At 34.6% G+C, this 13,435-nt stretch overlaps 3 protein-coding genes and 1 long non-coding RNA gene across 6 annotated transcripts; all 4 read right to left on the bottom strand.

The window, feature by feature from the left end:
* Nucleotides 1-2,124: 2,124 nt before the first annotated feature.
* LOC126662017 (probable disease resistance RPP8-like protein 4) lies at nt 2,125-3,901 on the bottom strand. Its single transcript, XM_050355903.1, has 2 exons — nt 3,602-3,901; nt 2,125-3,321 (listed from the first exon to the last, which is right to left on the bottom strand). Exons 1-2 carry the CDS (start codon nt 3,899-3,901, stop codon nt 2,125-2,127), a joined length of 1,497 nt encoding a protein of 498 aa, XP_050211860.1.
* Nucleotides 3,902-3,991: 90 nt separating this feature from the next.
* LOC126662016 (disease resistance protein RPM1-like) lies at nt 3,992-5,286 on the bottom strand. The gene is made up of 2 exons (XM_050355902.1): nt 4,846-5,286; nt 3,992-4,774 (listed from the first exon to the last, which is right to left on the bottom strand). The coding sequence occupies exons 1-2, from the start codon at nt 5,284-5,286 to the stop codon at nt 3,992-3,994; spliced, it is 1,224 nt and encodes a 407-aa protein (XP_050211859.1).
* Nucleotides 5,287-6,528: 1,242 nt separating this feature from the next.
* LOC126662015 (probable disease resistance protein RF9) lies at nt 6,529-8,132 on the bottom strand. The gene is made up of 2 exons (XM_050355901.1): nt 7,461-8,132; nt 6,529-7,419 (listed from the first exon to the last, which is right to left on the bottom strand). Exons 1-2 carry the CDS (start codon nt 8,130-8,132, stop codon nt 6,529-6,531), a joined length of 1,563 nt encoding a protein of 520 aa, XP_050211858.1.
* Nucleotides 8,133-8,848: 716 nt separating this feature from the next.
* LOC126660176 (uncharacterized) lies at nt 8,849-10,331 on the bottom strand. Of its 3 annotated transcripts, none has more exons than XR_007635253.2 (3): nt 10,229-10,331; nt 9,305-9,405; nt 8,849-9,231 (listed from the first exon to the last, which is right to left on the bottom strand). It is a non-coding gene; the product is annotated as an uncharacterized LOC126660176 (long non-coding RNA). The 3 variants fall into 3 exon arrangements; XR_007635252.2 differs by lacking the exon at nt 10,229-10,331 and adding an exon at nt 9,893-10,029; XR_007635251.2 differs by lacking the exon at nt 10,229-10,331 and having other exon boundaries at nt 8,931-9,231; nt 9,305-9,885.
* Between the last annotated feature and the right edge of the window lie 3,104 nt (nt 10,332-13,435).

Here is a 13,435-nt window from a genome sequence, read left to right as displayed (position 1 = left end):
AAGCTTTACAATCTCCAAAGTGGAAAACTGCCATGGAGGAGGAATTCAACGCTTTGGTGAAAAATGACACTTGGTTGCTTGTTGACAGACCAAGACATCAACAAGTGATCGGTACAAAGTGGGTATTTAGAGTCAAGACGAATCAAGATGGCTCAATCAGCAAACATAAGGCGAGATTAGTAGTGAAAGGCTACTCTCAGCAACAAGGTATTGATTTTACTGAAACTTTTGCTCCTGTGGCCAGATTTGATACGATCAGATTATTGCTTGCTCTAGCTGCACATAAAGGCTGGAAAGTCTATCAACTTGATGTTAAATCAGCATTTCTCAATGGTGTTCTTGAGGAGAAAATTTTCGTAGAGCAACCTGAAGGTTTTGTGGCCAAGAATGATGTTGATAAGGTTTATTTATTGAAAAAGGCACTCTACGGTTTAAAACAGGCCCCTCGAGCCTGGTATGCTAAGATTGACGGCTACTTGCTTGACTTGGGATTTGAAAGGAGCATGAACGAAGCAACATTGTACGTGAAGCAATTATGTGCTGAAATTTTAATTGTTTCGATCTATGTTGATGATATTCTTGTCATTGGAAGCAATTCAGGCCCTGTGAATGAGTTCAGAAAGCAAATGGCGAGCATGTTTGAAATGAATGATTTGGGGCAGATGTCGTATTTTCTCGGAATGGAAGTGTCTCAAGCTTCAACGAGAATTTTTATTTCTCAAACAAAGTATGCAGTAGAATTGTTGAAGAAATTTTCTCTAAATGGTTGCAAAGCTGTCAGTACACCAGCTGTGCAAGGACTGAAATTACAGGCAAATGATGGTTCACCATCTATCGAACCTTCAATTTTCAGAAGTCTTGTTGGTTCATTGTTGTATTTGTCAATCACAAGGCCAGATATAACATACGCGACGAGTATTCTGTCAAGATACATGCACACGCCAACTGAAAATCATTTCAAAGCAGCTAAAAGGGTCTTGAGGTACATTCAAGGTACACTTTCATATGGTGTATTTTTCAGGAGGAGTTCAGCCCTGAAATTACTTGGTTTCACCGATAGTGATTGGGCTGGATCACTTAAAGATTCAAAAAGTACATCTGGGTATTGCTTTACTCTTGGATCTGGTGTTATATGTTGGAGTTCCAAGAAGCAAGGTTCTGTCGCACAATCATCTGCAGAGGCAGAATATATAGCTGCATCCGCAGCTGTTAATCAAGCCTTATGGCTGAGGAAAGTCTTGAACGATTTGAAGTTTCATCAAGAAGTTGCTACGGAGGTTTTGTGTGATAATAAGTCTGCTATTGCAATGGTAAAGAATCCAGTTTATCATGGAAAAACTAAACATATTAAAATCAAATATCATGCTATTAGAGAAGCAGAGAAGGAAGGTGAAGTTGTGTTGCTGCATTGTTCAACCGAAGAACAAGTTGCTGATGTTTTCACTAAAGGGCTGCAGAAGAACAGATTTGAAGAACTCAGAGACAAACTTGGTGTTGTGCATAGCTCTTGCATCAAGGAGGAGTGATAAGAGCTGATACTAAAGCTCTGCACATTTTTTGCTAGTTTTGTTTTTTTTTGGATATTTTGTAATCTGACTTATGAATGTACTAGAAGATTGAATGAATTGTGGTGGAGCTTAATTTTAGCCTTTAGTCAAGGAAACAACTCTCCTTAAATTATGGAGATTTGGTATTACTCTACTTTTGTTGTATCAGACTATATATGTTTTGCATTAATGAAATGAAGTAACCTTTTTTGCTTTTGCTATCTTCATCTTCTTCTCTAGAATTTATATTCTGGACATTTCTAACAGGAATACATATAATTCCAACAAAATGCACATACGAAATTTTGATAATTAAAAATGTTACTTGAAGCTAGGCAAGTGATATTTTCTTGTAATTTGTTTGATCTTGTAATTATCTTCACCAAACATTTTTAATATATGATCCATTGAGCATCACTTCTGGGATTTGTTTAATCTTGTAATTATCTTCACCTCGCAGATGCCTTATAAGGTCTTCATGTACTGCACGTAAATTTAGTTGTCAAAGCGTACATATATTGCATAAAAGTCGAGGAAAGACCTCGATCAGAATACCAATCAAAAATGTCACTTGAAGCTACCAAGATATATATGACCCGTTGATCATTACTTTTGGCATTCCTTTAATCTTGTACTTCTCTTCACCGCGAAGTTGCCTTGCAAGGTCTTCATGTACTGCCCTGAAATTTACTTCTTGAAGCATAGATAAATTTCTCAAGTCTTCAGTGACAAATCTCATATTCTCACAATTATGAAATTCGAGATACCTTAAACTCGGAAAGGCTCCATTCACTATCTCACCCCACTCCACAAGATGCTCAGAACTAAATCGAAGAGTTTCTAGCTCCGGAAAACCCCCAGCCTCGCAAAATTCTTCGCCGATGATCTTTGCATTGTACGCTTCCCATAGATACAAATATTTTATTTTGGGAAGATATTGAAGAATAGAAGCGTCATCTTGTGATAAATAAGATTTATATAAATTTAAGCTGGTAAGTTTCTGCATGGAAATGACCCAGCTGGGGATTTCAATTAGTGCTCCACATAAAGTCAGCTCTTGAACAAGATGCGGTGGGGAAAAGTTTTCAAGTTGAGGTAAAACACCTCTGTATTCACCATCAATCAATACGCCCTCGGCTTCTAATGTCAATGAGAGAAGGTTTTGCATGTTCATAATAGCTGCAGCTAGCTCACTAGAATGACCTTCAGAGACACAATTAGCGCCAAATCTACGTAGTTGAGTTAAAGTACCCAATTCATTAGCAATGCCGTAGCCTGCACACACGCCTTCACATGTTTGCAGATTTACCAACGTTCCAATCCCTTTGGGTACTCTGACTCCCAAGTCATTGATGTCGCCAAGTTGAAGGTGCCTCAGCTGTTGAAGTTTCAGCACATCTACCGGTAGTTCTCGTAGTCTTCCCCAATATTTTAGACCCAGAGTTTGAAGTTTTTGAAGATTACCTAAAGTCCGCGGCAGTTTATCCAAATTTACACACACAGCCAACCCCAAAAATTTGAGGTTAACCAAATTCCCCACTTCATCAGGAATAGATTGAACAACACCAAATATTCTCAACACCACCAAAAATTGCAACTTGCAAATATCTTGCATAAAGGCCACGGAAAGACCTCGATCACAATCCGAATGATTGTATTTAGCATCCAAAAACAGAGAACGAATCTCGAGATTTTTAAAATCAATTGACTCAGGATTGCTCTCGTCAACTTCTACTTTACAAACTCTCTGTTTACCATATTCATTAAGCCCCCACTGTTGAATTAGTACAGCAAACTTTTGAGTTATGTACTTTTTTTCCAATAACAAATTTGCAATGTTGTAGGTTAAAACTTGAGTTCTGCGTTATTTCTAATTGATAGTGTGGTGTTCTATTTTCTTTGTGGACTACTAAATACCGCCCTAGATTACTACAAGAAAAGTGGAAGTACGTACATATATAACTAAAGAACAGAACTACATGCAGATGTAAAATTTTGACAGTTCAAAATTGTCACTTGAAACTAGTAATTATATATGATCAGTGGAACGTAACTTTTGGAATTTGTTTAATCTTGTAATTCTCTTCACCTAGCAGTTGCCTTGCAAGGTCTCCGTGTACTTGGAGTTTTAGTTCTTGAAGCGTAGATATGTTCCTCAAGTCTTCATTAACAAATCTCATATTTTCACAATTATGAAATTCGAGATACCTTAAACTAGGGAAGGCTCCATTCACTATCTCAGCCCACTCCACAAGATGCTTAGAAGAAAATCTAAGAGTTTCTAGCTTCGGAAAACCACTAGCCTCGCAGAATTCTTTGCCGACGATCTTTGCATCATATGTGTTAGATTCCATCTTAAAACCAATTGGTATTAAGTGGAGGTGCCCAACTAATATATAAACACAAGTCCATTCACACACACAACCAATGTGGGATTTCCCACTTTAACAATATGCTCCCCATAGATGTAAGTGTTTTAACTTGGGAAGATACTGAAGGAGAGAAGCTTCATCTTGTGATAAATTAGACGAAGTTAAAGTTAACTTGGTAAGCTTCTCCATGGGAGCAACCCATTTGGGGATTTCAATTAGAGTTCCAGATAAAGTCAGCTTTTGAACAAGACGCGGAGGGGAAAAGTTTTCAAGTTCAGGTAAAAAACGACCTATCCATTCACTAACAAGGCATGCGCCCTCTGCTTGTAAAGACAACGAGAGAAGGTTTTCCATGCTCATAATAGCTGCAGCTAGCTCACTAGAATGGTCTTCAGAGACACGTTTTGCACCGAATCTACGTAGTTGGGTTAAAGTACCCAATTCTTTAGCAATGCTGTCTCCAGCATACACGCCTTCGCATGTTTGAAGATTGACCAACGTTCCAATCCCTTTGGGTACTCTGACTTCGCCATTATTGACGCAACCACTAGAAAGTAAAAGGTGCCTCAGTTGTTGAAGTTTCAGCATATCCACGGGTAGTTCTCGTAGACGTCCACAATATGTTATCTTCAGAGTTTGAAGTCTTTGAAGATTACCTAAAGTCCGCGGCAGATGAAACAGATTCATACACTTGGCCAACTCCAAATACTTGAGGTTAACCAAATTCCCCACTTCGTCAGGAATGGATTCAATGGCACCAAATAGTCTCAACACCACCAAAAATTGCAACTTGCAGATATCTTGCATAAAGGCCCGGGAAAGACCCCGATCAGAGTCCAAATCAAGTTTAGCAGACTAAAAATGTTGAGGTTTTTAAAATCAATTGACTGAGGGTTGGTTTCGTGAAAATCGACAACAACATGTACAGGTAAATGTTCAGCTTTAGACAAAAATTTGTGTTCATCTACATCAACAATACATAAATTATTGTAGGGTACGACAACTTCTAGACAATCAAAGTAGCGATTTTCTGCAAGCCTTCCTAGCTCAACTAACTCATCAATAATACTTTCTGCAACATCCTCCATGTTCTCCCCTGATTTATCTGCTATCAGACCTTGCGCGATCATAAGGCGAACCAGATCATGTTTTTTATGATATTTCATGATAGAAATATAATCTAAGCAAGACTTGAGATGATGAGGAAGCTTTTCATATTTATTTGTTTTCCAGAAAAGCTTTTCAAAGTTTGATAAACACGAAAGCTTACGTAATTTTCCGGTATCACTAGCTCTTCTACTTGATTTGTCTGCCAAATACGCCTCTCTCCGATCATCTGTTTCTCGATAGAAGCGTAAGCGAGGCATAGTATACTAGATTGTTATGAGATAAATAAATGAAAAGACAAGATTTCTGTTTTCAAATTTGCAACAACTTGGAGAATATAAACACCTAGTAGAAGAGATAATTAATGCTCCTTCTCCAAAAGTTTCAAACGTTGAAAAATAGAACTTTTTAAAAAATGAGAAAATGTCAATATTCCATAGCTGCGTATCGGATTCAGATATGAACAAGTACCTATCCAGAGAAAAGTATGCCTCAGTTTTACTTTCATCCAGAAAGAGATGACCGGATAGAGGAGTATTTATTTGGCGGAAAGACTTCCGCAAGTAGAAGCGGTCAAGATTATGTTATTGCTCCGAAATCGAGTCAAATGAAAAAGATGGCAGCTGATACTGCAACTTCCACCAAGTTATGTCCAAATTTCTTTCTATCAAACTATGAATAGCTTCCTTGTCATTTCATATCCTGCTTGCATCACATTTTTGTCACAAGATATTCTCGAGCAATGCTTCAACAAGATTAATTTTTCGTAAATCTAACGATCGTTGAACCCTACGAGAAATTTTATATTGTTGAACAATAGGACCAAAATTTTATCAACTTTACCTGTTCATGCATTATATTAAGAGTTGGTAAGTGGAACCATGAATTAGAATTTAAGAACCTTGAACTTTGTATATGTGTTAGTGACAGCCAAATCTTGTGCAAGAGCTGAATTTAGGTGGATCTTGAACTGAGAATATTATCGTAAACATTCATTGTCTTGTTCTAATATGACATGGCGGAATAATCACTCTGTAATAATTTATTTGTGACGCTAGTTGTTTCCCCAAGCTTGTAAATGTATACAAAAGTTTATTTACACTTAAAATTTACAGCTTCAAGATTTAATATTGTAATACTATTAGTCGTAAATGTCATTACTTTTCATTTTTCATGCCTGAATTTGTGCAATGTGTAGTTATGCAGTTTAAATTTTCTGCAGTACAATGAAACATCAAGGTAATATGCCATTTCTAGCAGTCGTGATTTGGGCCAGACACTTAAAATTTATGGTGGACAAAGAATATCATTTCTTTTATTGGCTTTAATAAGCATTGTAAAATATAAGTTTACATTAAAATATTTATTGGAGCATACATACTTAATATTAAAACTCTTGGTGAATATTTCTAAATTTATTATAATTTTGTTATAACTGGCGCTAATTTAACCCAAAATCTCATAGGACGTGAGAGTTTCCTACTAGTAAATAAATAAAAGCATCATATATTCTCCCAGGTTGCGCGAGTCCAATAACTTTGAAAGTCAAAATAGTTCACTTTCGGAATTTGTTTAATCTTGTACATGTCTTCACCATGCAGTTGCCTTACAAGGTCTCCATGTACTAACAAGAAAGTTAGTTCTTGAAGCGTAGAAATATTTTGTAAATCTCCCGTAACAAACCTAAAATTCATACATTTTTTAAATTCGAGATACCTCAAATTTGGAAAAGCTCCATTCACTATCTCGGCCCACTCTACTAGACGCTCAGAAGCAAATTTGAGAGTTTCTAGCTTTGGAAAACCCCCAGCCTTGCAAAATTCTTTGCCGATGATCTTTGCATCGTAGGCTTCACATAGATACAAATGTTTTAATAGGGGAAGATGTTGAAGAAGAGAAACTCCATCCTGCGATAAATTAGACCGAGTTAAAGTTAACTTGATAAGCTTCTCCATAGAAGCAACCCAGTTGGGGATTTCAATTAAAGCTCCAGATAAAGTCAGTTTTTGAACAAAATGCGGAGGGGAAAAGTTTTCAAGTTGAGGTAAAACGCCTTTGTATTCGCCATCAATCCATGCGTCCTCTGCTTCCAAAGACAACGATAGAAGGTTTCCCATGTTCATAATAGCTGCAGCTAGCTCACTGGAATGACCTTCAGAGACACCTTTAGCGCCAAATCTACGAAGTTGGGTTAAAGTACCCAATTCATTAGCAATACCGTATCCAGCATACACGCCTTGGCATGTTTGAAGATTCGCCAACATTCCAATCCCTTTCGGTACTCTGACTGCCAAGTCATTGACGCAACAAAGTAGCAGGTGCCTCAGCTGATGAAGTTTCAGCACATCCACCGGCAGTTCTCGTAGTCTTCCAGAGTTTGAAGTTTTTGAAGACTACCTAAAGTTCGCGGCAGATTATCCAGATTTATACACACGGCCAGCCTCAAATATTTGAGGTTAACCAAATTCCCCACTTCATCAGGAATGGATTCAATGACCGCAATTATTCTCAACACCACCAAAAATTGCAACTTGCAGATATCTTGCATAAAGGCCAGGGGAAAACCTCGATAAGGATCCCAATTGTATTCAGCAGCCAAAAACAGACTACAGATTTTTAGGTTTTTAAAGTCAATTGACTGATGGTTCCTTGCGTCAATATTGACAACAGCACGTACAGGTAAATGTTCAGCTTTAGACATAAATTTGTGTTCATCTACATCAGCACTACATATATTATTGTAGGGTTTAACAACGTTTAGAAGATATCCTTGAAGCATTCGCAGCTCGATTAACTCACTAATAATACTTTCTGCAACATCCTCCATGCTTTCCCCTGATCTCTCTGCTATTAGACCTTCGGCCACCAAAAGCCGAACCAGATCATGTTTATTACTATATTTTCTGATAAACATATAATCTAAGCAAGACTTGAGATGATGAGGAAGCTTTTCATAGTATTTCTTTTTCCAGGAAAGCTTTTGAAAGTTTGATAAACAAGAATCCTTACCTATGTTTCTGGTATCACTAACTCTTCTACTTGATTTCTCGACGAAATATGTCTCGTTCCTGTCATCTGTTTCTCGACGAAAGCGTAAGTGAGGCATAGTATTATGGATTTGATCTGAGATAAATAAATGAAAAGGCAAAATTTGTGTGTTTTGGAGCTCTGAATTCACTATTTGCAAAAATTTGTGATTTTATCGGTTGGACTTTTCTCATTGCGGACCATGTCAGTTCTACTTTTCAACTCTGTTTAGAATATTCATTAAGCTCCATTATTGAATTAGTACAGCAAACAACTAAACAACGAGTGACTGTGACGTTCTCTATTTTACTTGACCATCGAATCCATATTATAGTTTTAGAGTACCGCATCCTAGAAGAGCGAACTGATTAATACTACCCCGGACAATGGCGGAGCCAGAATTCGGACTTAAGGAGAGTGAGATTTAAAATAATAAAAATAAAATATATAAAAACATTTCTGAGCTTGCGGGGCTTATTTTATGGGCAGACCTCATGCAGCTGCAAGGTAAACAAAAAATATAAGATCAAACACATTTCAAGTGATAGTTCTCAAGGACAGACCATAGAGGACTCAATGTTTTTACCTTACAATAGTTTATTTCGAGTTCCCTCTATTTCTGTTGATATATAATTATACTCAGCTATTTCTACTTATGCCTTCCTTTTCTTGCATTCAAAATAATGTATGTGTACAATTATTGGTAATAGGCATGTTACTCGGGTTGGGTGCGTGTACCGTGTGTTTTATACAAGATTAAACTTGCGAGAGAATGTTAGAGTCAAGAATAGAATGTTTGATAGTGAATGGAGCCTTTCCGAATTTAAGGAATCTCCGATTTCATAATTGTGCCAATATGAGATTTGTTACCGAAGACTTAAGGAATATGTCTGCGCTTCAAGAACTAAATTTCAGTGAAGTACATGGAGACCTTGCAAGGCTACTGCTAGGTGAAAAGAATTACAAGATTAAACAAATTCCAATAGTACCGTTCGACTGAGCATATATAATTACTAGCTTCAAGTGACAAATTCCAATAGTCCAGTCCTCATTTTCTCCTCTCGTGCTTCAACAGCTGCATTCTTCAAGTCAGGAAGCTCCTTTCGTATCTCATTCACATTCATCAAATAATCACTCATTTCTCTATCTAACCATCTCAAAGACTCGCATTGCGAATTCTGCAAAATCTCACAGCAACTTAAAAAAACTCACCATAAATAACAATCTCATTTAATGTGCATCAGAACTTACATTCATGCATTGACATGTGCAAGGCCACTTGCCGCCGGCATTCAAGTCTGTCACGGTATGGTCATTGCCTTTCAGATCTTGACTTCCTCCTTCGTTCAAGCCTAACCCGACACGAGATTATCAGCAAAAAGAAATGAAACCACACATTTAAATTTAAAGTACAGTTTAAACAGAAGAATATGGGTGAAACCACACATTTAACAAGATAATTACAAATAACAGCAATCTCCAAATCACACATTTAACAAAATAATTACAAATAACAGCAATCTCCAAATCCAAGCACACATTTCAATTTGTTTACAGTTATTTAACAAGTACAGATACAAAAATTGCTAATTCGATAATAGTAAAATCTTGTGATAAGCATAATAAACAATAAAAAAATGAATCGAACTCAATTCAAATCGATTAGGAAAAGTTGCAATTCGATATCTATTTATTTTCCGAGAATCCTTAATCACTCAGTTAATAAAGATAATTACAAATAACAGCAATCTCCAAATCCTAGCACACATTTCAATTTAGTCATAGTTATCTAGCAAGTACAGATACAAAAACTACTAATTCGATAACAGCAAACTCTACCAGGCCTTTCCCCTGATATCCCAAATTAACATGATCATAAAGTTAGCTCCATGATTAACAAAAAAAGGAACGGCCAAACGACTACACATGCCGCTGCTATAAAATCTTCATTTGGATATTTTCCCCCAAAATGGGAAAAGATGTACCAAGTGTTTCACCATACAAGTGTTCCAATTCTTTACAATGAAAGGATCATCGAATTTGCATATACAAAATGAGCACAAATCTAATGCAGAACATGATCAAATTACTGGGATCTATCAAACAATTTAGCCAAATAATAATTCATCAAATAAATTGAAATTCAAATTAACAGCTATAAAATTTGTTACTCACAAACATCCAGAAGAGTACGAGTATGATAAAGAGAAGGCTGAGAAGATCAGGAATTTGCACAAGAACCGCCTTACCGCCGCGGGATTTAAGTGTGCTTTTGAGCAGGTAAAATGGTTGCAGTAACATGAAATGTGAATTTTTTTTTAAAGAAAACAATTTTTTTAAAATTTTTTTTTCTTTACCAAAATTATAAATCTTCTATTTTTGTTACAATTTTTTAAATGTACCTTTATTTTGCAAACTTTCTATTATTTTTTAGTTTAAAATTATATAACCCATGTATTAAAATTCATTATTTAATTGAGCATATATTTAATACGGCACCATTATCAATTGTGGCTATATTGTATCTGACTTGTTTAATTATTATATTATAGTGTCATTTTAATTGGTTGGTTTGGTTTCTTGACTTGTTTAATTATTCTATTGTATAAAAAAATTGAGTAACCACATATTTGGAGAATAATGTTGTAGTGTCATTTCAACTGGTTGGTTTGATTATTTAATAAAAGAATAAATTGCACGTAATATACTTGGAGAATATCATTGTAGTGTCATCTCAACTGGTGGGTTTGGTTATTTTAAAGAATAAATTGCACCTAATATATAGAAATAAGATATGTAGGCAATGATGAAGCTAGATGTGATTTAACAGATATAATTATGGCTTCACATGTGTTTATGGCTTCAGATGCCTTGTATCAATGTTTAGCCAATGGAGAACCACACAAATGATGTTAAAGGGTACAAAACTGAAGCAAATTTACTCTTCAAGGTACAGTGAATTTGCTTCAGTTTTATACTTTAGATATAGATATTTATGGAAAATGCTTTATAACCCAACATTTTGTACCAACTTTTTTAACCCATCTTACGTGACAAAATTTCATTCGTCTAATTCCCACCCAAAAGTGTATATCTCAAAAAATATAATTTAATCAGTCCACTCTTTAATTGCCACGTCAGGCGGTACAAAAAGGTGGATTAAAAGTGTTGAGTTATATAGCATTACTCGATAATTATAGGGTTTGAGCATGCTTTAATTTTATTTTACTTTATATTACGACTATATAATTTATATGTAAAAAGAATTCAAATAAATGTTAAAGAATGGAAATATCTTTCAAGAATAAATAAACTAAAAAGTAACCGCAAGCTTAAATTAACAATTGAAAGTGGAACTTTTATTAATAAAATAAATTAAGATTTTTTTAAGGGAAAAAGAAACTAATGAATGCTACTGTAATTTACCGTGAGAAGTTAAAAAAACAGATAAGATAAGTTTTAAGATATAGGTAATGATTGATATATAGATAATGACTTTTTTTTATAACAGATACAACAGGTAGCCGGTCATCATAACAATAGTCCAGATTTAAGATCCTCATAATCAATGGCTTGAATTTAAAGTGGTTATATAGGTCAGTGGTACAGTAGAATGACCCTGCAATCAACGTTACATTTTGAGAATCCAATGATCAGGAATACTTCTATGATTATATCTGGGTGTAAATTGTAACTCAGTTGTAAGTATTACTTATAATCAATCCATTTTTAATCTAGTTGAACTCGAGTTTGACTCAGCTTGACAATCCTGTGAATATAGTTGGATTTTGAATAATTATTTTTATACATGTAATTATATATATTTATTATTAAAATATTATACAAATAATAAGTGTAGTCGAATTAACTAGAATTTCAATTTTTCAAGCTTCTAAATTAAAACTTTATCAAATCTGAGTGTAACTCATTCTCTAAAGAAACACTATAATTTGCATAGAAAAAGGAAAATGACAGAATGAGCCTCTAAAATAAAGCCTGTAATTTTGAAGTTGGTTACTTTTTTTCAGAAGAATCATCAAAAATATGCCTTCTTTCAGGGATTGTTCTCAAACTGAGTAGATCAAAATTAATAGTATGAACTATGAAGAGCAATTGGTCCTGACCTGCTGTCTCTGGTAGCTAAAAGGATAATTAAAGTGCAAAACTAATTAACTCAATAGCAAAGCTGCACAAATGGAACCTTTAAATATTGTTGTGTTTTTTTTTTTTTTTTGAAGGGTTATTTCCAAAGCTAAAATTCCATATTGGAAGTTTAAAGGACAATACTTGAGTTTATATTAGTATTTTCTATTATGAGTTAATAAGTGTGTTAAGGGGAAGGGAATGGGCTTGCGCCCCCCCTTCTTTGGAGTTAGACTTGGGTGTGGGTGGACGATTGAAATCAAGTGGGCTTAGTTTGAGGCTTGATTAAATATTTTGTTATCCGAAATTATAATCCAGCTAAAATTTAAGTTAAAATGAAAGTAGATATAAAAAGGAACAGTTCAAGTTAACTGAAATCAGGTAGTGCAGATTAACATTAAAATGTGATTAAAAACGTGGGTTAAAAAAGTACGTAAAAATGTTTGTTCCGAAAAATGGTACTAACCAGAATAAAGTTTTACGTGGTCAAATATGAGCCTTTTGAGATAAGATTTTAATTAATTAAATAAAAATTATAAGTAATTAGAATATGCCACGAGGTCAAATTGGAGCAGTCAAAATATTAAAAATAATATTTTGAGGTTTTGAATATTAAGAAAAATATTCGGAAAGACTAAATTTAATAGTTAAAGGATAATAATCAGGTTTGACTATTTAAGGTTAATAAATTAAATCACGGGAAGTGATTTAATAAATTCGGAATATATAAATTAAATTTAAACGTAAATTTAATTTATATGTATCCGTAAAAAAATAGCGTAATTATATGAGTTTAAAATTTAAATCGGAAATTTTAATTTTAATAAAGGGATATAAACGAGATTAATAGAATAGAGAATACGACTGGACGTCGTAGATAAAAATATAGTGATAATAAATATATCAATATACCACTCTAATTGGAGACACTACAAGAAATTCTGTATTTGGCAATAAATTCTTTTGCAGCCAATGTTTTTTGCTGCTAAAAAACATTTTGCAGCATTAATTTTGAAAGTTGCTGCCATTAGTTAAGTTATAGCAGCATTTTACAGTAAATTTTTTTACCAATTACTTAAGGCAACGTTTTATTAGCAGCAACATGTCACAATTTGTTTTTGTTACAGCAAAAATATTTGCTGCGAATTCTAGTATTTCTTGTAGTGAGAGTTTATTATTTCGGACAAAATTCCGAAATTAAAATATCAAAAATCGGAAATATATATATATATATATATA

Source organism: Mercurialis annua, linkage group LG8, assembly GCF_937616625.2.
Source record: "Mercurialis annua linkage group LG8, ddMerAnnu1.2, whole genome shotgun sequence".
Classification (NCBI taxonomy): Eukaryota; Viridiplantae; Streptophyta; class Magnoliopsida; order Malpighiales; family Euphorbiaceae; genus Mercurialis; species Mercurialis annua.
The sequence above is the reverse complement of the archived record's forward strand: the minus strand, read 5'-3'. Positions and strand labels throughout refer to the sequence as shown.